Genomic DNA, 23,106 nt, shown 5'->3' on the forward strand with positions numbered 1-23,106 from the left:
CAAAATCTTTATAAATATGCACAATAAAAATGTGAGGCATATTATGTCAATGAAAGATTTCTGTTCAGAATGCAAATAACAAGCTGTGATAATTGACAATAATACAACCAAATTAATAGAATATGTAAATGTAAATGATTTCCGTTCAGAATGCAATAAGCTGTGACAATTGACATAATAGGAAAACTATTTACAAAAAGTATATATGCTCCAAGAATAGAATTTAATAATAAATGCAATCCAATGAATTTCGTCTTTACAGAGATAATAGATACTAAAAAAAAATAATGCTTTAAGATTCATATAAAATAATTCACATCGCCAAAATTTGAAAGAACGGAACAGGAGGCTAGAGCTGCCACTGCACTTCAATAAATACCAAACAATTGTTTACATTAATCTGGCGACTATCGCTAAAAACTTTTCATAAAGTTGGCAGCTCCGCAATCATGCAGTGTGTACACATACAATTTCGATTAAAATTCAATTGTTTATATCTAGAACGTAATAATTCGCTGAAAATTTTTTATTGCAACCTTTAGCAACTCAATCGAAACGGCTGGCCGCTATGAACGAATCGGTGCGCTATGAGCGCTGCCAGCAAGTACAGCTGGGCGTGCTAACCGAATCCCAAGAGGGTATCAAAGCGTCCGAATCGGATGTACCACAGGGCATTGGTAACGTAAGTTAATCGTCTCGGCCCCCTGAAAGTCTTTGTTCATTAACACTGACTCATTTAATCGTATTAACTGCTCTCGTATTTGTTAATTATGTGCAGGTGCTGTGCACTCACGATGGTGTGCTGCTGAAGAAAGCCAATGCCGAACACATTGCCGAGCTGAACACCAGCGGCTCCTTGTCCTTGGTGGAGTACAGCCAGCCAAGGCGTCGTCTGTATCTGGAGTGGCAGCCGAACGATAGCATAATGATAGCCGACGATAGCCAGGATCAGGGCGATTGGGCGCTGGTTGACAGAATCTCGGGTCGCACACGTACCACATCCGAGTGCAGCGCCTTCAACACAAAGCCTGCGGAGATTGGCAGCAATGGGAATGCGGGAACTGCCCGTGCCCGGATAATGCGCGCATTATTAGATGATTTGGCTGCCGTTGAGGTGCGGCATCGGGGTCAGACAATACGATTTATGCGTAAATCCGATCATGGCGTACACTGCGAGTTCTTCTTTCAGCATGGAAACGCAGATCTGTTTGTACGATCCATGCGGCAGCAGCACTTCATCGAGAGCTCCGAGACGAGTCGCGGTGGCAGCGAGGAGTATGCCATACTGAACACGGAAAATCAGAAGCTCAAAAAGACCTTCGCCGAATTGGACATTGGCGAAATCAAGGCTAGCCAGCTGCCCCGGGATAGCTGGCTGCCCAATAAGCTGGCCGGCTTTCTGGGTACCATACCGGACTATGTGCAGCCATCGTTTCAGCGATCCCCGAAATCACGCCCTGGTTCATTGGTGCACAACGATCGGCAGACCTCGCCGTCGGACAACTATCAGTTCATCAAGCTAAGCGGCAGCACGAATAGCGCCTGCTCCTCGAACAGCCAGAGTCGCGGTGAGAGCGCCGACAAATCGCCAGCGGACAGTGAACTGGAGAATCTGAATGCACAGGATGAGAAAATAGTTAACAACCTGCCAGCTCGCCAGAGCGTGCATCGCGGTACGCAGTCGCTAGTTAATATCGATATCCAATTAAATTGACGATGATGTTCCATTCCAGGTCAACCGCTCAATGAAGCTCAGTGGCGGGAGTTTCAAACCCGTGATGGCTGTATCTCGGATAGCCAACGCATCAAGGAGATCATCTTCCGAGGTGGCATTGTGCCCAGCCTGCGTGCCGAGGTCTGGAAATACTTACTCAACTATTATCAATGGTCTGACACGGAAGTGGAGCGCCTTGAACGGCGCAAACTAAAATCGTTGGAATACTACAAAATGAAGGCTCAATGGCTTTCGATGTCCACGGCTCAAGAAGCTAACTTTAGCGGCTATCGCGATCGCAAGTGCCAAATCGAAAAGGACGTAAAGCGCACGGACCGGACCCAACCGTTCTTTGCCGGCGAAGATAATCCCAATCTGTTGCTACTTCAAGGCATACTAATGACCTATGTTATGTACAACTTCGATTTGGGCTATGTCCAGGGAATGTCTGACCTGTTGGCGCCCATACTCGAGATTCAAGTGAATGAGGTGGATGCCTTTTGGTGTTTCGTCGGCTTCATGAATATGGTGTTCAGTAACTTTGATATTGATCAGGCCGGCATGAAGACACAATTCGCGCAACTGCGCCGATTGCTCGAGGTGGCCAATGCGCCGCTCTTCAACTACATGTGCAGTCACGATTCGGACAACATGTACTTCTGTTTCCGCTGGCTGCTTGTCTGGTACAAGCGAGAACTGGGCAACGAGGATGTACTCAAACTGTGGGAGTGCCTGTGGACACGTCTACCTTGTCCCAACTTCCATTTGCTCTTCTCGGTGGCCATACTCGATCAGGAGACGAACGTGATTATCGATAGGAAATACGAATTCACCGAAATCCTTAAGCATGTCAACGAACTAACCGGCACCATCGACTTGAAGCGCACTCTGGAAACAGCGGAGGCCATCTATTTGCAGCTAAAGGGATCTGAGGCGTTGCCCAATGATATACGCCACATCATTGGCGAACCATTGCTGCCACCAGTGGATGGCGAGGTGCGGCCGGAGGAGGAGCCTGCCTACTCAGACGATGGCTTCGATGAGCTGGGCGAGCTAACGCCTGAGGAGAAGCGTCGCAATGATGAACTGCTCGAGGAGGCGTTAGAGCGATCCTTATATTTAAATTATATGTAGGAACGAAGCCAAAACTAAGCCGAGGGCTACCATATGCGCAAATTTGATACATATATATATTCATATATATAGCCTTTAAGACTCAAAGTTTACTATCGTGTCGAGGTGATGCGCTCCTCCCTGTGGTGTGGAGGGAGACATTACTGTTAAAGTGCTTTAACTGCTAATGCACCGATTTATATATTGTATATTATACATGCATATATTTGTACGTTTTTTGTATTTATTGTAAGTTCTTATCCCCTCATCCCCGCATCCTCCATTGGCTTAAGCGATCGGCGATATTTGAACAGCGAAATTAGAATTAGACCCATGTCTGTATGTCAATTTATAAATTAAAATTTTGATTTAACGCAATGCTAAAAGCAGCTTCTGTTGCCTCTAATTAAGTTTAACTCAATTACTGTGAATATACAAACAAGCATATATAAATCTATCAATTGCGTAGTAAACAACCAAATGATGTCTCATTCTTTCGAGGGTTACTTAAGTGGGACTGCCATCAAATTGTTCTGGCAGCGATTGGGGGGCTGAGTAAAAATTGATTATAGAACTCATCTGGATTGCTTTTGAATTTCGAATTTTTTTGAAATCGAATTGATTCTACTGCAATTGCAAATCTAAAATACTTTTCAAAAATCGAGGTTGCATAACTCCGAACATAACATTCTTGACTGATAGATAGTTTTTAATAAAATTAAATCAAGTTTTCGGTTCTCAATGAAAAAGTCAATTATTTTTGTAATTTTGGAAATTTATTTTTCATATATTTATCTTGTTGTTGCTGTAGTTGTGTTTAATTATCATACTTTAAGATTTATACTTAGCATCTCTAATTTAAATTGTTATTTGCTCTTGTCTGTTGGTGCAACTGCTTTTTTTTGTTTTTGTTTCGTTTACTTTTTATTTTGTTAAGTTTAATGGATCGAAGTGCAAACAAAAAAATGTACTTCCATTTAATTTATATATATAAATACATATATAAATATATAATGAAAATGCATTACATGTACGCATAAATATTGTATTTCAAATTGTTAAACATCTTTTTGCCTTCTTTAATATATCGATTTTGTTTGCTGATTTGTTGTTGCTTTGTGTCAATTCATTTTTAAAAACATACAAAATACAAATTAAAAACTTACACAATATAAAATTGTTTTACTAATTACATAAAATTAAAATTAATAAAAATTAAAAGCGATTTGACGACAATGTCAATATATATATGTATGTATATATATGTATCAATACTCATATATATAAATGTGAATATGCATGTGTATATACATACATAAATATATATATAGAACATGCAGAGTACATAGAATAGTTTAACATAGGCATAGGACGATATCAAGTTAAAAAAAAAAACATAGTTTGGATTTAGGTCACATACACACACACATGTTCATTGCAAAATATAAATATATATATAAATCGGAAACAAATTGGTTGAGAAATATAAGAATTGGGACACTGATACGATCCGACTTGATACGATTAAAGATCCATTAAAGATACTAAAATATGTACAGGTTGATTTTTTTTTGTTTTGTTTTGTTTTTTTGTGATTAAGTTTAACTCTTGTGAAGGACGACAGCATTGAACCCAATTAAACTATATCTATATATATATATGTATATATGCGTGTGTATACATCATAATAGGTGTGTATGTATGTGTGTGTCTCTTGTTAATCAATCAATCTGCTTTTAAGTTAGTTTTGTTGTTTAAACATGTTTTTTTTTTCTCGTTTTTGTTTTTGTTTTTCATCTGCTTAACCTTTTTATCAATAATAATTTGCAATAATTTAAACCGATATTTATCTGCTTGTGTTGTGTGGGCCGTGGCTTGGGGGCGTGGCAGCCATTGTGGCAGCAGCAAGCCTATCCTGGACACGCACCACCCACCTGAGCCCACCGCCACGTTGTTACAATTAAATTATAAGCGCTTTTTTTAATATACTCGCACAGCAAAGGTCGCGCCATCCAGCCACGCCTATCGTCACCCGGCCACGCCATTGTTGCAGCAGGACGTGGTCGATGGAGAGCGGTAGGCGTGGCTGGGCATAACAACAATTGCCAGGCTACTTCATCATGATCTTAGCCAAGTTGAGGAGGATGCATAGCGTGTGATTGCCCCAATTGTCCGGCCACAAGCAGCAATTGTGGCAGGCAGAAGCATTCAGCACTCCAGTCCCGTTGCAGCAGCAGCATCCAAGCACTCAACCTATACTCGCTAGCTCTATCTCTCTATCATACATATATATATATATATATAAATATATAAATATGTATATATATCATATTTATATAAATATATATATTTATTTATTTATATGTGTGTGTGTGTTGGGGGATTTACTTATATTTTACACAACTTTAAGCTTAACTGTTCTACTACTTCTATTCGCACTAATGCGCGCTCTTGTTCTGGTTCTCGCTTTGGAACTAGTTCGCGTGCATCTGCTTGTTACATTTAGCCTTGAGTTCAATTTGCGTGCGCTTCTTGTCTCAGCTTTAGCCGCTGCTCGTCCGTTTCCGTTTCCGTTACCGTTACTGCTACCGTTACCGCTACCGTTGCCATTCGCATTTCTCGTTCGGCTCAGTCTAGTAGCCTTTTTGAGTTGTTGCTGTTGTTGTTGTTGTTGTGGCGTTTGCTTTTGCTTCTGGTTGTTGGTTTTGTTTTTAACGTGTTTAGCTTTAGGTTTGTTACTTATATTCTTCTTGTTGTTGTTGTTGTTGTTGATGCGTTTGTTGCATTTACTGTTCCTGTTGCCCTGTCTGGTTCGGACGCCCACACTTGGGGCGCTGTCGTGTTGCTAGGCGCTTCGCTTTACTCATTCATTCCGGTCCTCAGACTCGCTGCCCGCCGATAGATTTAGAGTGGCAGCATCCGCCGACTGACGTGTGTGACGCGTGGAACGCAGCTCGCGCCGCTTCTCTGGGGGCTGTTGTTCGGTTTCGTTGCCGGAACGCGGACGCTTTAGACGATTGGAAGAGCGTCGATTCTCTTCGGCAGCAGCCGCCGCTGCCGCTGCGGCGGCGACGGAGGAGCTGCTGCTGCTGGAACCACTCAAATTGGCCGCTGAATTGTTGGCTGCTCCACTGGCATCCAGATCCTCAACGCTACCGCTGTGACTGCTGCCCGGCGCCGCTGGCTTCTTCAGTATGGGCTGTATGATCAGCTCGTCGGCCTCCTCGTAGGGCGGTGGCAGTTTGGCGGCATCCGCCGCATTCGTTATGGTCAACGAGATGCGCGACTCGCTGCGCTCCGACCGCTCGCTGCTGGTGCTGGCGCCGCTGCTGATGGGCGGCGCAATGGTGATCGTTGTCTGTGATGGCAGATTGGCCGCAATCGCCGCATTGGCGGCACTCGAGGCGCTTGCGTTCAACGGTGTCAGGGTCACTTTGTCCTGCTCGGGGGTGGGCGTGGGCGGCGCTGGCGTCGAGGAGCTGCTGGAGCCACCACGCAAACTCTTCTCGATGCTGGCTCCCAAATTGAGCGGCAGACCAGCAGCTAGAGCAGCAGCTGCCAGCTCATCCTTCGTGGGATGCAGCTCGCTGCGTGCGCGTTTCGATTTGTGTTGCTGCTGCTGTTGCTGCTGCTGCTGCTGCTGCTGCAGGTGCTCTGCATCCAGAGCGGCTGCATAGGCGGCGGCAGCATTCAGGCTGCTACTGCTGCCCGACGACGAGGTGGGTATCAGCGAGATGCCCGAGCCCAGGCCCAACGACTTGGTGTAGAAGTCCATTTGCTGCTTGAATGCATCCTGTTCGCGCTGTCGCTTGGCAGCCGAGCTGCTGCTGCTGCTTCCGCCGCCGCCACCTCCGCCTCCAGCGGAGGAGGACGAGCCGCCTGTCAGGCCAGCTAAGCTGGCCAGCGAACCGGGTCCACTCAGTGGCAGCGAACCGCCGGCGGCAGCCATTGCCTGGGCGGCCATCTCGGCGAGAAGTGCCTGCGAGAAGTCACTGGACATGCCTGGGATCTGAGGCATTTGGGCAGCTGCGGCTGCGGCTGCTGCGGCGGCTGCCGCTGCAGACTTGGAGCTCTTGCTGCCCGAGCTGGAGCCGCCGCCGCTGTTCGAGCTGACGGAGGAGGTGCTCGGCATCTTGCCCTGCGAGAAGGCCTGCAGTGCGGCCAGATCCGTGGGCAATGCACCACGCGCAATGCTCTCGAACCACTTCTGTTGCTCCTTGGCGGATGCCTCATTGGCAGCGGCTGCTGCTGCGGCACGTTTGCTGGCGGCACTGGAGCTGCTGGTGCTGTTGCTGTTCGAGCTGCTGGGCGTGGGCAGCGGCGGCATGCCCAAGGAGCTCATGAGACGGGTGGCTTGGGCCAGATCCATGCTGCTCATGCGACTGAGCGACTCGAGCAGATGGGGATCAGCACCAGGCATCAGTAGACTGGACAGCTGTGCCATGTCCGCAGCACTGGGCGTGGCCGAGGCAGCCGAGTTGCGCTGGCTGCTGCTCTGGCGGCTGCGACTGGAGCTCGAGCTGGATGGAGTGGTCACCGTGTTGGCGCTCATGCTGGCCATGACATTCATTAGATTCGCTGCCGAATTCGCCGCCGAGTTGGAGGCGTTGCGTGAATTGCTCGACTTGCTCGACTGCGACTGATGCGACTTGCCCGACTGCGTGGATCCGGTGACAGCGGCCGATGAGGTGGCCACGCCATTCAGCAGATTATATTGCTGTGCCAGCTGATCGTATGCGGAGCCCAGGCCACTGCTGCCCAGCGAGTAGGGATTGAGTCCACCCAGGCCCATGGGCGGATACAGCAGCGAGGGATTCGGGAAGAGGAACGGAAAGCCGGCTGCCAACTGTGAGGCCGAGGCGTTCGAGTTCTTGCCGCCTCCCGAGGAGCTGCCGGCTCCGCTGTTGTTGACTGCAGCGGCGGCAGCAACGGCTGCCAGTTGGGCGGCTTCGTTCTGCTGCTGTTGCTTCTTCTTGCTGGCCGCCGACGAGGAGGAGGTGCTGGAGGAGTTGCCGCCACCACCGGACTGCGACTGGCTCTTGCCGGAGCCCGCGTTTGTGCTGCCCGTGAGGCCGCCAAGCGTTGGTCCAGCAGCAGCCATGAGCGCAGCCAGTGACTGGGCATCCATGCCGGCCAGATTACCCAAGCCGCCCATGCCGGCCAGGCTGGCGAACAGATTCATATTGTTGAGATTGCCCAGACCGGGCAGATTGCTCATGCCGGGCATGCCGCCAAACGGCATCGAGAGCAGCGGATTCTTCGGATCGAAGGCGGCGAGCGGATTCTTCGGATCGAAGGCGCCCAAGCCGGGCAGATTGGCCAGCAAACTGGGATTGAGGCCAGCCAGCGAACCGAACTGCAGCGCCGCCTGATCCAAGGCCGCCGCCGATTGACTCTGCCTCGACGACTTCTTCGACGAGCCGCTCGAATTGCCAGCCGGCGACTGCGCAGCACTCGGCTGCTGGGTGTGGCTGCTGGAAGAGGCGTTGCTTGAATTGGACGAGGGTCGTCCACCATGCGATTTGGAGACGCCGTAGCTGCTGTTGTCCATGGTGTTCACACTGGGCTTGGGTGAGGGCGCTGACATGGGATTCTGCATCTGTTCGAGCCATTTGGGATCTACCTCATAGTTGGGATTCTCGGTGAGCCTGTTAAGCACAAGGAATGGAAATATGTTATGCTCCTTGTTTTCCATCTCACTTGATTTCCACTTACCACTGCATCAGACGCTTCAGTTGGGGCGCCTTATTGCCGCCCAGTCGTTTGCCCGTTTGCTTATTGATCACCGGCACGGGCTCCTCTCCGGTCAGACCCTGTGGTCCAGCCATCGATTGTTGCTGCTGTTGCTGCTGCTGTTGTTGTTGCTGCTGTTGTTGTTGCTGCTGTTGCTGCTGCTGTTGTTGCTGTTGCTGTTGTTGCTGCTGTTGCTGTTGCTTCTGCAACTGCGCCGCATTGGCCGCCTGCTGTGCACTCGAGCTGCTCTGTTGGCCTCGATTGCCGCGACGGCTGTTGCTGCTGCCAGCTCCGCCTCCGCCGCCTCCAGCACCGGCTCCCACATAGTCAATGCTCAGCTGATCGCCCAGCGGACTGGTCATGTCCGAGAGCCACTTGTTCACCTTGACATCGTGCGAGGAGTTGTACTTGCAGCTCAGCTTCATTGCCTGCTCCATTTCGGCGAGCATGTTCTCGTAGGCCTTGCGCTGCGAGGGCGGCAGGAACTGCATCATCTTCTGCTGTTGCTTGAGGAACGATTGCGGATCGGTAGCCATTGTCTGGGCGAGCAGTGCGTTCAGACTGTCCTTGCTGGACAGACCGCCCATGGCCATGTTTTGCAGGGCGCTCAGGCCGCTGCCCGAGGAGCTGCTGGCGCCGGCTCCAGCGCCGCTGCCGCTGCCGCTGCTTTGGCCGCCGCTCTTGGACTCTGCAACGGACAAAGAGAAGAGAGAATTGCACAAGTTAGTTTTTGTTGGTTGGATGAGACGCCTCCGGCTTGGGCTATTTAGAGTATGAAAGCGCAGAGACTCCAACTCACTTCCGGGCACTGTCGTCACAGTGATGGTAAATGGTTTCTGATTGGACTGCTGCTGGCTGGGCGCCTGAAGATTAGCCGGCGTCACCGACACACTGGGCGGTATCTGTGGCTTCTTCGACGAGGGCAACGAGGGATCGGGGAAGGTCTTTTGCTCCTTGGCAGCCGATAGACCCAGGACAATCTCATCCAGCTTCTTGCGTTTCTTCTCCTTGCCAATGACGGGCTCCTCAATGGTCTGCAAAGGATTTATATATAATTAACAGTTGCTCAGCATTTCATATCCATTTGAAACTTACGCAATTGTTTTTCTTCATCAGCTTGTTGAGCGTATCATCCAGCTTGCTTTTGCTGCCGCCCATTGACGGGAAAGCGGAACTGAGCGCTGCATGCACGCTCGACTTCTTGGAGGGCATCGAAAAGTCCTGCACCTCACTCAGATCGATGGCGCCCGAGCTAGAGGCTGACTTTAGCATTTCTGTCATATTCATCTTGGGCAGGCTGCTGTGTAGAGTTGATAAAGGGCGTGTTAATATGTGAAGCGGATTGGATGGGATGGGATGGGATGTTTCCTGGCAGTCAAGTCTTACGCACCTTGAGGACAAGTCCATGGGCGCGCCCATTGATGGCGGCGGCGTCTTCATGGCCGGCACAGCGGGCTTATTGAACTGACCGGAGGACTGACGCGACAGCGAGGCATGCTGATGTGCGGGCGGCGGTTGCATTCCACTCAATGCGGCCGCAGAGGCCGCAGCCGAGCTTGAGCTGCCACCACGACGAGCTGCAGCTCCGGTTAGAGCCTCCATATTGGCTATTTCGCTTTCCCAATCTTTGGGAGCCACTGGAAAAGAGGAATACAGAATACATGAGTTGTGGCTCACTGATTGATCATCCATTATCATCCACTTACTTGACGAGCTATTCAGCAGCGCATGCAGCTTGGCGCGTTCCGTCTCCACATCGATGGCGATGTGACGCTTGCGCTTCTTGCCCGCATTCGAGCCCAGGGTTCCAGCACTGGGCACATTCAGACCAGCTGCCCCGACAGCTGCAGCTGCCGCTGCACTTGCGCCCGCGGTGGCCGCGCTCAGCGACATGCCCGGCAGCAGAGCTGACAGAGATGTGGCATTGCCGCCACTGGCTGCCGCTGCGACAGCAGCTGCCACAGCCGCATTGATGCTGTTCGCATCCAGGCCAGGCAGCGTTGTTGGCGCTGTTATCTGGGGCTTGGGCAACGCCGGCACGCTGCTGGCGGCAGGGACGACGCCGGCACTGCTGGCCACCTGTTGCATCTGCGAGGCCTGCAAGTGCTTCGTCACGCCCTGATCTGTGGTTATGGTTATCACGTCGGGCGTCGTGGAGCGGCGCTCGCTGCTATTCAGATGGGGTATGGACTCATGCAGGGCGATGTTCAGATCCGTGTTGCCCTTCAGGCCGGCAAAGGCACTGTAGTTCTTGTCCACTGGCCACTTGTTGGTCTCCACGCACACCACAATGTGGGCGATGCGTCGCTCTAGGGCAAAGTCCTTGAACCAACGGATCATGCACATCTCCAGCTTCGGTTTCTCCAGCTTTTGCTGTTTCACAGCCGCCGGCTGAATGACCTCGAGGTCGGGGAAGCGCGCCTTGAGTTCAGCGGCTTGCTTCTTGCATTCCTCCTCGACTGCCTTCTCCTTCTCCTTCATGACCTCATCGTCATCCGGATCACTGGGTCCAGCCACCAGATCGAGTATCTCCTGCTCCGCTGCGGGCTTGTCCGCACTGCTCGAAGTCTTGGACTCATCTGCCTTGCTGACCTCTGCCTCGGTTTCAACTTTCTTCGTTTCAGTTTCAGTTTCAGTTGTTTCAGCTGCAGCTGTTTCCTTCTCATTCTCGTTCTCCTTCTGCTTCTCCTTCTCGGGCGTCTCTTTGACAGCCTCGGCAACTGCTTCGTCGCCTTTTTCGCCTTCTGCTTTGGCAGCTGCTTCGTCCTCTTTTTCTGTAGCCGACGTTTCAGTGGATTCCTTTTCCTCGGCAGCAATTGACTTTGTGGATTCCGTTTCCATCTTGGAGTCTTCTTCGTCTTGTTTGTCACTTGACTTCTTCTCCTCGTCTTTTTCTGCTGCTTCGTCCTTGAGGCTCTCAGCTGGCTTCTCTGCTTCGGCTGTGGCAACAGCTTCCGTTTCGGCTTCCTTTTCATTGCCATTCTCTGCAATGGGCTCGGCATCCACATCCATTTTCTCCTCGCTCTGCTCCTTGGATTTGGCCTCCGTCTCGGCCTCAGCTGGAGTCTCAGCCTCCGCTTCACTTGCCTTGGCCGCGGGCAGCTCTTCAGCGTCTTCAGCGGTTTCACTGCTTGGCTTGGCTTCATCCTTCGGCGTTTGCTTGTCGGACGGCTTCTCTTCAACCTTCTCCTCGTCCACTTTATCAGCGGTTGCTTTCTCTTCGCTCGCCTCATCGACTTCCGCCTTGTCTGCGCTCTGTTCTGGCTTCACTTCCGCTTTCACAGGTGACTCCTTCTTGATGACGCTCTCCTTGGTCAACAGCTCATCGTCCAGATCGATGATCTCATGCTTAACTGCCGCTGCAGCTGCTGCGGCGGCTGCTGCCGCTTTTTCTGCTGCTGCAGCTTTCTCAGCTGCGGCCGCCTTCTCCGCATTGAACGCCTCCAGCTTGATGGTGCGCTGTATCTGGGCCTCCAGTTCCCTAATGAAGCGCTTTTCCGACTCGCAGAAACTAAAGTTGGGATCATTGAAGATGAAGGTCTCGGAGCGATAGAGACCGTGCTTCAACACGGCTGCAATCAGCTCCTTATCATGCCGTCCCGGCTCCCACCAATCGGGCGTATCCGCATTCATCATGCACAGTTTCAGTCGTTCCTCCAGCTGGGGATGGCGCGCTACTTCGCGCAGCTTGGACAGCAGCTCAAGCCGATCTAGAATGAGCTTGGCGTGCTCCTTCTCCACCTCCTCGACAATGCCTTCGAGTCCACGCTCATTCTCGCTGAGCTTCAGGCCAGCCTGTCTTCGGCACATGGCCACAAACACTTTGTAGTAATCACTCAATGTTTCATCGCTCTTCCGCTCCAGATGTGCCATCTGCTTGAACTTGGTCCAGTCGGGCGTCTGGCTAGCGCCACTGCTGTTAGTGATGTTGATGCTGCTGTTGCTGTTGCCGCCCATGGGCGTGTTCAGCTGCATATCCACACCGTAGCCTGTGAGCACGCGCAGGAATTCGTATTCCTCGCGACGATTCCATTTCTTGGGTATTAGCTGTAGACGCTGCGACTCGCGCTCCTTGGCCGCCAGCTCCATCTTGCCCTGACGCTCCATTTTCTGTAAGAATCAAAGAGGGGATTCAGTTAGTAAAATTATATGTAGTAATATAAATGTCATATACGTATATATTATAGATCAATTATAGAGAATAATTATTATAAATAAAATATAAATAACTAGCTGGCTCGGCAAACGTTGGAGAGGGCAATGCTATCTATTATTTCTAGGTAAAAAATTGTTGAAAGCTATGTTCAAGGTTGGGATACACTCTAATTAATTTATTAATGGGATTTTCATTCAAGCACCTTGTGGTAAACGACATTCTTTGTTTTTTGGTCAGGTGCAAGAACAAATAATGCGAATCGGGAATTGAATTCGTTTAAACTCATTGGGCATATCTGTTGGGATCATCGGAATCCTACGAATAAGAACTTCCTCATCTTTGAATTTTCCTTTGAGTATTTGATTTTGATTTTGAATTAGAATTTAGCCCCCAAATTGGCTCGCTCACTTAACCATTTAGTATTTTTGTGGAAAGCAATGATAGACGGAAATACTTTGTTGATAAGCTCATCTTTTAATGAGACGAAATTGCAAAAATTTTGAGGAAATGAAATCAAGCCACTCGATTCGTCAACAGGAATACGGCCATTACCGATATTCAGCAATTGCTTCGAGAAATCATCAGCAGATAGATCGTTCAACAATGCAACTCTCATATTTACAGACAGTTGAAATTTGGTTACATTTGATTACATTTGATTTTGCGAGGAAAGCGTTTATTTCGTCGGCAACAGTAGATCTTGGAATCACTGGTAGTGTACGTCGGAAATCGCCAGATAATAAAATGCTGGATCTATTTCTTATTGCCGTTTCACGGGCTGCACGAATTAAGGCCCTTTTTTGCTGGATACTAACGCGGCGCCTTTCTCGGGCGATTTCTCGTTCTTCGTCATATAATTGACTCGCGATATTCCGTTGCCTAATTGCACCACGGGTCCGCCGAGAAAGATTAGATTTTCTAGGACGCGGCATTTTTATTAATAGTAATACTGAATATGCCCTCGCACAAAACCACAAAACAATCGAGATATATAAATATGAATAATTTACACAAATTAATGTCTGAGACAAACAAATCTTTTTTTTATCAAATTAGCTTTTTTATGAATAGCCAGGTTCGCCCGAGGCTGTGCCGTAGACTGATCCCTATACTATTTTATAATATGAGAGCAGGACCGACAACTGTCACTGTTATCAAGCCTACTGAGTATCAATGGAAATTTGAATCTTTAGTATGTTTTCAAGTATACGTCAAATTTTTTCAGTATTTTTAAGATCTACTATCCTACTCGTAGCGGAGACAAATCCAACAAATCAAAAACCATGAAAATTGGTCCAGCAGATCTCGAGTTATAAGTGTAGGAACACTTTTACACAACTCTCTTTTATATACATAGATATAGATATAACATTTTGTGCTTTGAGCATTGTTGGTAATTCATATTTGGAACATTATTAGTATAATCAAATATCAGTTACCAGGTTAGGCATTAATATTATGAATATTAAAACTACGTTATTTCTAATACATCTCTGGATCTTATCAGTTTCTTCCTCTGATATTTGCTCTTTATTCTCCTCATTCGCACACAATATCAATTTAATAATTTAATATGTCCCATAATATATCCAATAAAGCTCCTCTATTCTTCTCTTCTCGAGCAAAATATGTAAATATACATTTTTGTTTCATATATTATATATTATCATTTCGTACTTCATTAGGCTTTCGAAAAATTCTTCATAAATATTTGCCATTTAGCTTTAATGATTTTGTTAGCTGTCTCTTTCTCTCTATAAATTTATGTACTTTATAGTATATACATATGTATTCAATCAAATGCTGACTCAACGTGGAGACTCGTTAATAGATTAAAGAAGAAGACATCATCAGACATAAAGTATTATAATCTCAGCCACTTTTACAAGCGTTACCCATTCATGTCTACACCAAAAGTCAGAAAGGCCCAGTCAAGCCAAAGATAAGATAAGACCAAAAGACATGCGAATTCAGAGAGAGACAGACAGAGAGTGAGAGAGAGAGAGAGGGTGAGCAACTGATGTAGTCATCCAATGTGATTACCGATTTCCAGTTTATAATAAGAAAGGTGCAAAAAATATATCAAAACGAAAGATATCTTTAATTACATATCATTGTGAATTTTGTTGCTACAAAAAAACTCTGGATTTAATGATTTTATTGTTATATGATACGGAATAGTTCTATCAGACATATTTGTATTAATAAATACACAGAGAAAGAAACTAAATATACTATATAAACTAGACCTTGGCTGGGTTAGGGTATTCCACGGCAAATGCAGTTCAAATTCATTACGAATATTTACACAATTTGAAAAAGAATTAAAAGCGCGACCCCTCCTGCTGCTCACCGTCACCCTCCTCCACCTACAGCCCTCCTCATCATCATCATCCACAGGAACAACATGATGGGACGCATAAGGGGTGGGTGCTGCCTCTCTACTATATATACCATATATCTGTATATATGTATGCATGCTTGTGTAGGGGGTTGGTAACTGAGGCGAGCCTTTCAAAAATTACAAAAATATTTGCGAAAAGTACAAAATGCGAATGGCAAGCCCAAAGCAAAGGGGCAAAATGAGAGACAATAGCTACGACGACGATGTCGACTAAATACGAACGAACAGAAACTGAAACTGGAAATACAATAAAATCATAATAATAAAAGTAAAAAAAAGAAACCAATTTTACACCCCTATTAGAGCGGTCGACACGGGACACAGGGCAAAGGCTACGGCGAATGTTGAGACAAGAGGACGTAGCGTAGGCAGAGTCGGAGACAAAAACAAATGAATCCTGCGAGACCAATTGCACGAGCTGGCAGCGAAAAGAAGCTCTCTTCACACTCACACACAGAAGCATATTTGACTGTGTGTGTGTGTGTGTGTAGTTAGTTATGATAATAATAATAATAATGTTGAAGAGGCCCCCCTAAAATGTGGCGCTGTCAGTCGGCAACTGCTTAGACAGCGTTGCCAGGTGGTTGCAAATAAAAACACACAGTCGCACACGCACACACCCACACAATACAAAACATACACATATATTTATTTAGATGTGCGAGTGTGTGTGTTTCTGAATGCAAATCAAAACAACAACAAAACTGCAAACGACGCTTGCAGTCAAACTCATGAATAACGGAAGGGGGCTGCTCTCGCAGTCATGTTGGCAAGTCTGGTCTCAAGGATGCCAATTGGCGCAGGTTGGCAGCACTCTAAGTATGTGTGTGTTTATATATATTATATATACATATATATATTTATATGTACGTGTGGAGGCTAACGGCTTTTCGTTATACAAATTTCAAGCAAAAAATGAAAGAGAACGGGGGAAGGAGACAAACAAAAACAAACGACAAAGCAACCGAAGCTAAGGAGATTCAACGAACGACCTCTTCTACTACTACGACGCCCCCTACTACTATCCGACTCTATCCTATTTGTATCTTATACCATCTTGTATCTCGCTTACGCAAACGACATGCCACGCCACGCCAAGCGACGCGAGGCAACGCGACGCCTTCGCATTCGCCCCTGTTCTGTTCTTCGTGCATTTCCACGATACAAGTGCGAGCGATTGATTATGATTATTAGTAAGTAGCAAAGCAATGGCAATGGCAACGACAACGGCAACGGCTTGACTTGCGGCGAAATGGGGTAGAAGAGACAGAGGCGGCAAAAACGAATTTAAATGAGCGCACAGACACCAACACACTCATACACTCACTCAAGCACACACATACACTGAGCCATCCCAACTGGTTAACGTGTGTTTGTTTATTTGCTTGTCCCTGTGTGCGTGTATGTGAGAGAGTTTTGAGAGAGTAAGTTACACGGGCCGTGTAAGTGGGCAACGATTGTACATGTGAAATCTATAGGCATAAATTTATTGTTTTGTATTTCGTTTTAACTTTGCGGCTCGACTGACTACTTGGTGCTGCTGCTGCCGCTGCCGCTGCGTGTCTACCTCTGTCTCTGACTCTGCCACTGCCACAGCCGGAGCCGCCACAGCTACGGCTGCCGTTGGTTGTTACTTTTATTTCGCTTCTGCTTGTTCTTCGCTTGCTTTTGCGCTTTTTTTTCTGCACGCATTCTTTGCATTCACATTTATTTCGTTTGCCAATTTGCCTTCATTTTAATTAAGCTTTTATTTCTTTTTCTGCATATTTAATGCAGTAAATTGTCATCGCATTGTTGTTGTAGTTTTACCTCCAAATAAATGCCATTGCTTAAAGTTGTTGTTGTTGTCGTCGCTGTTGTTACTGCTGCTGTTGATTTATTGAGATGCTCGCAGAAGGCGGAGAAGCTGCTAAAATCCATGGGTTTAATAACCTCCATTTTGTATTAGACAATAGGCACATATATAGAAACACATGTACACACACACACACATGCACACACTCACGAGCACTCAATTTCGATTTGCAATTGCATTACAATTACAATTACAATTATTATACATATATGTATTTATATACATATATAAGTATGCATATATGCTATATCACAAATATTGAAATGGTTTTCGATTTCGACATTATTGATTTTAATTAAGCACTAATTATCATTCATTGCGGCGACACATTTGCCATTTGCACGTTGCTTGGTGTTGTTGTTGCGGCGACGTCTGCACTCGTCACTCTTCACTCTTAGCTCTTCACTCGCGCTCGCACTCGTCTCGTCGTCTACTTTTGCTTCAGCAATTACATTTTTCCATTCGTTTGATTATTATTTCTTCTATACTCTGACTATGCACACACACAAACATACAGAAGCACATGCATTAAGCGGGAGAAACGAAGAGAGGGAGAGATACGAAAAGCACCGACACGACGTTGTTTTGGATATGGATGCGTTTGCTGCTCAAGCACTTGGACTTTTTACAACTTTACACCGCGGCGCTCAAACAAATAATGAGCGAGCGCATTGCGGACTAAATACAAGAAACACTCCTCACACACAAGCAAACACACACACACACACACATAGATATACATATACACAGAGACCACAACGGGGACGCATACGCGCACGGAAGCAGCGACAGCGGCAGCGGCTGCGGCACTAGCAGCTAAAATCGAATGCGAATCAGCCAGCAACAGCGACGGCAACGGCATCGTCGACATAGAGAACGGGGGAGAGGGTCGCTAGTCAAACCAACAACAACAACAGCCAAGCAACTACTATTGAGCGAGGGAGCAGAGCAACAAAACTGAGCTGAGCTGAGCAGAGCAGAGCTGAACCAGTGCCAGAGCCAGAGCCAGAGCAGAAAAACCAAACGAAACCAAACAATCGTGAGATTAAGCCAAACGCCGTTTTGGGTGAATGTGAATATGAATGAGATGGGCAGGCAGAAAGGCAGTCACAGCCTGTCGTCCATCCACTGAGGTGAATGAGCGCGGCGAAGGCGAAGGAACAGGCACAAGGCACAGGCAAAACGTCACTTGCAGTGCCAAGAGAGACAGCGTGAGAGAGAGAGAGAGAGAGAGAGAAAAAGAGCGCATTGGACGCGAGAGCGCCGCTAGCGAGAGCGCGTATGTATTTATTCTGTGTCTGTGTGCACTAGATGGACGAGTTGAAGAAGAATGAGAAGGCAGCGCACATTGTGTCAACTGTGTGTAATGTAAGCAAAAGGCAATGGCAAAGCCAGAGCCTGTCACACACATATTCACATTCACACACTAGCGCACACATGTGTATATCTAGATATGGACTGAAGGGGGTGTGGGCAAAAAAGCCAAGCAATGGAACAAATGTACCACAAAAACTGTTGACGACAAAGCAGAGGAGTCAGCAGAGGTAGCGGCAGCGACTGAGCAAAGGACACACAGCGTAAAAGGGATAAAATAAAATAATGGATTAAAATTTCAGGTACAAAATGAGCGCACACACACATCAATACACGTGACAGAAAATACTTCTAGAATGTGTATAGACAATTCTTGACCCTTGTTATAGTTTAATTAATACGACCTTTGGGCATGAACAACAAATCTACATATATGAATACATATACATACATACATATATAGATGCATATTTAAATGAATCTACATGTACTGTACAAATATATTGCGAAAGATAGAAACTGCACTAAAGTGCGATAAGCACGTAGCCAGCCATTGCCAAAGCAGCGAGCGAAAGAGCGCTCTGTCGTGTATAAAAACGAGATTATTAATCAATCTGTAAGATACAGATACACATCCAACAATCCCACCACCAACACCAATACCAATACCATCAACACTAACAGCAGCCGAAGCCGTAGCAGCAGCACAAAGCGAGCTGCCAATCGACGGCGACAGCGACACATCTTCAGAAAATGCATATGACTAAACACACACATACAAGGAAAAACATGATCGGCCGGTAACAGAACAAGAGAGGGAGAGTGAGAGAAGTAAATGCACAACTGCACGTGAGAGTTAACGACTACAGATGTATAGGTGTGCCTGCGTGTGTGTGTGTATAAGCGTGTGACGTTTTGTATGCATGTGTGGTCGTAAATTTGACTAAAGCGTAACGCAAAACTAAATCAAAAAGCAGGTAGATAACAACAGCGGCTCATTCGTACACGTATCCCAACATATGTATGCATGTATGTCTGCGTATGTGTGCAACTTATATTGATGAACTGACCATTGCACACTGGTCAGGTTTTCTTCAAATGGGAAAGAAAAAAATTATTTTCTTAATAATTTATGGCCGACAGGTGTGAAGCGAATGCGCAGCTGCAAGAGCTACACGTGAGACGCACGCGTATAGTGGTCAAACTAGTTCTAAACATATTTGTCAATATTTATGTTAATACAAATAATTGCACCACTGTGCAACAAATGCTAATAAAATAATAAATCGAATAGCGGTCAGCAAGGTGAGCATCCAAGCAAATCGTACACCAGAAGATAGCATTAAAAGAATGGCAAACATCCATGCACACACACACATGTCCTCACGCACACATCAGCTTCTATACATATCATTCCCATACACACTCATATGCAAGCTTTATACTTGTGTTCTAGAAGGAAACAGTAAAAATCTCTTAAGCTGCTGCTGCTTCTGCTGCAAGTGGCAAAAACAGAACAACGTACGAACAGTGGAGCAAAAGGAACAGACAACAACAACTATGAGCTCAAATGAGCACAATTAGGCTTTGGCTTTATTGACGCGCCGCGGGCCTGTAAGCAAAAGCAGGAGCGGAACAGGTCACCATACCAAGTCACATATTCGCCATCTCGTCTCGCTCAATAATTCGCCCCGTGAGAGCGACGACACGGATACGGATACGCGGCCTGGCCTGCCTGAGAGCAACATAGCGACGACAACAGCATTTGGGTGGGCAGGCAATGAAGGCAAAAAATTAAACATTGGATAAATCCAGAAAATGTAAAATTACACACACACACACACAAGCCTCGTCATGAAAAACTAATACAAACAACGGCGCACAAGTACAGCCAACGCAGCAGCAGCAGCAGCAACCACCCGATACCGATACCGATACCAATACCCAACAGTCGGAGACCAGCGACGTCCGCTGCCGTTGCCGCTGCCACTGCCACCGCGGCAACAATCATCGTCACCAAAGAAGAACTTCGTCAATACAACAACAACAATGCGGCTTTAGCTTTGCCTGTGAGACGGTTATGCTTGCTCTTCTCACTGCTGCTAGGCTCTGCTTGCGTCGACGCTGCCATCGGTATTGTTGATGTTGTTGTTGTTGCTTCAGCTTTGATTGATGGCGCTGGCGTTCGCTTCGCCTTTTGATAATGGCGTCGTCGTCGTCGCGCTGCTCTGTCGTCGTCGTTGTTGTTGCTACAGTAAAATGCGCGTCAGGTTGTACAATTGACTCCCATCTCCAAGTCGCATCTCATAATTTGACCCAAGAGCCGTGTTGGCCAACATGTCTGTGGTTTTACTGTTTGCCTCCACATTTTGGGGCGGCTGGTTGGTTTGACATTTTCCTCGTTTGCTCGTTTGGCTGCTCATTCGCGCCTGAGCATCTCGTGTGCACCACATTTCGGGCCTGGCTTCGCCCGCTTTCGGTGTATATTTTTTCCTCTTCTTCTTTCTTTATTTTGCATAAATTAAGCATAAGTGTATTTTGTATTTTGCATTTGTATTTGTATTTGTATTTTCGCCGCCTCCGCCGTTGCTGCTGCTGCTGCTGTTCTGCTCACTCGGCATGTCTTGCGTCTCGTTTTGTCACTGTTGTCGCCGTTGCTTTTGTTTGAACATTCGGAAGTACACACATACATACACACACAGAGAGACAGTTATACAGTCGCATGTAGTTGACAGAAATCAGCGACGGCCACCACCTCGCACGGTGGGTGTAACTTATTTTATTTTATTATGCCTCTTTCGCTGCTGCTGCTTGCCAGATTTCCTCTTTTGACTTTTCACACACTTCATTTATTCTCACTCCACATTGAAATTCGCTTTTTGAATGCACGCGAGCAAAAGGGGTTTATCGATATGTACAGATAGCAATCGAAACGTGAGAAGACAACGGTAATTTAGCAATAAATAAAATGGCTGACTTAAATAGCGCAAAACTTATGAAATGCAAAGTAGTGAATAGCTCTAAACCGGTTTCTGATTAGAGATGGACTTTTGACCATTTAATGCCCAGCGTTGCTGTCATTACGGTTCAGATAATCTATCTTAATTTTCAAATGGGGAATTGCGGTTTTTAAAGATTTTAAAATGCTGAAAAATGTCAAATACTTTTTGTAATCATAATATAAATCGATATCAATTGAAGAAATGTCTTAAAAATTAATTAAAAGTTTTAAATATATCAATTAATTCAATTATGTACAGAAAAATTATCTATGTATGTATATCAATAATTATTGATCATGCTAATTAGTATGCACTCAAATACAACTGTATCATAGGGTTAGTTAGATCAACATGGTTAACTTGACTGTTAGTAATTTTATGTATGTATGTATGTTTGTAGGCTTGTATGTATGTGTGCTTGTGTGGTAAGTTATTGTCAGATGGAGAGCGGCATTGAGTATTTTCGAGTGGTGATTGGGTGGATGGGTCATGGTCTATTTAACGCCCCATGTGGGCCGATTTAACAGAGACCGAGAGAGTGAGCGTGAGAAATAGAGACTGAGAGAGTAAGGGTGTGTTAAGTTCTGCATGAGGTTGACGATTTGCGGGTTAAATTTGTGGGTGAGTGGTGGTAAGTTCTGCCGGGTATATGGGGTTCAATTTTTGTGTTTTGTTTTTGAGTATTTGAGTTTTTCATTGTGTAATATTGTAATATTAAGTAAGAGTGAGAGAGAGAGAGAATGGTACTCATCAGGTTGTTTCACGTACATTGTTCATACTGACCAAATACATGGCCAGTTTGCTGATATCCAAATTGGCCAATTGGCTGACATCGGTGGTGTTGAGGATGCTCAGCATAAGGCTGATATCTGCGGCGGTGGGCATGGCCGGCACCTGTGTTCCGCCCACCTGCTGTTGCTGCTGCTGTTGTTGCTGTTGTTGCTGCTGTTGCTGTTGTTGCTGCTGCTGCTGCTGTTGTTGTTGATGCTGACCCACCAATCCGTGCGATGAACCAGGGCCACCGGCGGCGGCGGCAGCGGCTGCTGCTGCAGCAGCCGAGGTGCTGGCACCTTGTGACTGCATCAACGCCTGCAGGCTGCGATTGCTCGAGTCGAGCTGCTGCTGCAGCTGGCTAACGGACCCGCCGCCGACGCCGACGCCGACGCCAACGTTGGCGACCGCATTGCCGCCAACGCCAGTGCCGCCCTGCATCTGCATTTGCATCGATTGCAGGGTGGGGGTGGTTGGCACCGATAGCGGTGGCGTTGATGAGACCAAAGCCTGTAGCTGTTGAGGCAGAGGAGGAGGTGTAGTTGTAAGCAACAGTAACAAGCGAACGTTTCATGAGAGAAATATAGATAGAGAGAGAGAGAGAGAAAGAGAGCATGTGTGTGTTTGTGAGAGAGCGAATGAGTGTAAACAGGGAATAGAGTATGGACATCGTTCAATTCGTTCACTAGCGACTCGATCATTTTATGCATTAGTTCACTTGAGTTCAGCACTTTGTTCACAAACGAAGATTCACTGGCTCCGTTTAATGAACAATAAGTTCAATACAACTCTAATGGAGTAGATTGAGCAACAGAGACGGCTCACGTCTGCCGAGATGTCGCCTCTCACTTTTCTTTAGCAGATAGTTTTGTTAATCAGCTGTTGGTCGTTGTCGCCCGTTAGGTGTTTGTGGTCCGTTTGCAGTCCGTCCGCGGTTTTAGTTATCGGTTCTCAAATCTACTTTAACTACAATTTACAAATCGACAATTTTTGTTTTCGCAAATCTAAAGCAAGGATCTACGGCCAACAGCTAAGCAACAAAAC

At 46.7% G+C, this 23,106-nt stretch overlaps 3 protein-coding genes across 19 annotated transcripts in view; 2 read left to right on the forward strand and 1 right to left on the reverse strand.

Moving 5' to 3' along the window:
• The window catches only part of LOC115563419 (cilia- and flagella-associated protein 263), a 69,253-nt gene that overhangs the window by 35,824 nt on the left and 10,323 nt on the right, over nucleotides 1–23,106 (forward strand). The gene's annotated exons all lie outside the window — the stretch shown is intronic.
• On the forward strand, nucleotides 426–3,308 carry Tbc1d15-17 (TBC1 domain family member 15/17). Its single transcript, XM_018098835.3, has 3 exons — nucleotides 426–682; nucleotides 779–1,673; nucleotides 1,734–3,308. Exons 1-3 carry the CDS (start codon nucleotides 569–571, stop codon nucleotides 2,846–2,848), a joined length of 2,124 nt encoding a protein of 707 aa, XP_017954324.2. The 5' UTR covers nucleotides 426–568; the 3' UTR covers nucleotides 2,849–3,308.
• Nucleotides 3,724–23,106, reverse strand: part of kis (chromodomain helicase DNA binding protein kismet) — a 47,028-nt gene continuing 27,645 nt past the window's right edge. For 9 of the 17 annotated variants that reach the window (XM_089257556.1, XM_089257555.1, XM_089257551.1 and 6 more), the window contains 7 exons: nucleotides 22,060–22,578; nucleotides 10,267–12,670; nucleotides 9,951–10,197; nucleotides 9,656–9,860; nucleotides 9,360–9,594; nucleotides 8,543–9,248; nucleotides 3,724–8,475 (listed from right to left, as the gene is read on the reverse strand). In XM_089257556.1, coding sequence (XP_089113682.1) covers nucleotides 5,691–8,475; nucleotides 8,543–9,248; nucleotides 9,360–9,594; nucleotides 9,656–9,860; nucleotides 9,951–10,197; nucleotides 10,267–12,670; nucleotides 22,060–22,578 — 7,101 coding nt within the window. In that variant the 3' untranslated portion in view covers nucleotides 3,724–5,690. Of the gene's footprint in view, nucleotides 8,476–8,542; nucleotides 9,249–9,359; nucleotides 9,595–9,655; nucleotides 9,861–9,950; nucleotides 10,198–10,266; nucleotides 12,671–16,929; nucleotides 17,697–22,059; nucleotides 22,579–23,106 lie in introns of those variants that run through there. The other 8 variants (XM_089257561.1, XM_089257560.1, XM_089257558.1 and 5 more) reach the window with 4 other exon arrangements.

The sequence above is a fragment of the Drosophila navojoa genome, chromosome 3, assembly GCF_054131105.1.
Source record: "Drosophila navojoa isolate 15081-1374.11 chromosome 3, UAZ_NAV_1.0, whole genome shotgun sequence".
Taxonomy (NCBI): domain Eukaryota; kingdom Metazoa; phylum Arthropoda; class Insecta; order Diptera; family Drosophilidae; genus Drosophila; species Drosophila navojoa.

Bases quoted from the DNA above. Each gene is read 5' to 3' on its own strand.
- Tbc1d15-17 (XM_018098835.3), top strand. From the start codon at position 569: ATGAACGAATCGGTGCGCTATGAGCGCTGCCAGCAAGTACAGCTGGGC. The intron at 683-778 runs GTAAGTTAATCG...AATTATGTGCAG, and splicing joins TACCACAGGGCATTGGTAAC to GTGCTGTGCACTCACGATGG. The intron at 1,674-1,733 runs GTACGCAGTCGC...GTTCCATTCCAG, and splicing joins TCGCCAGAGCGTGCATCGCG to GTCAACCGCTCAATGAAGCT.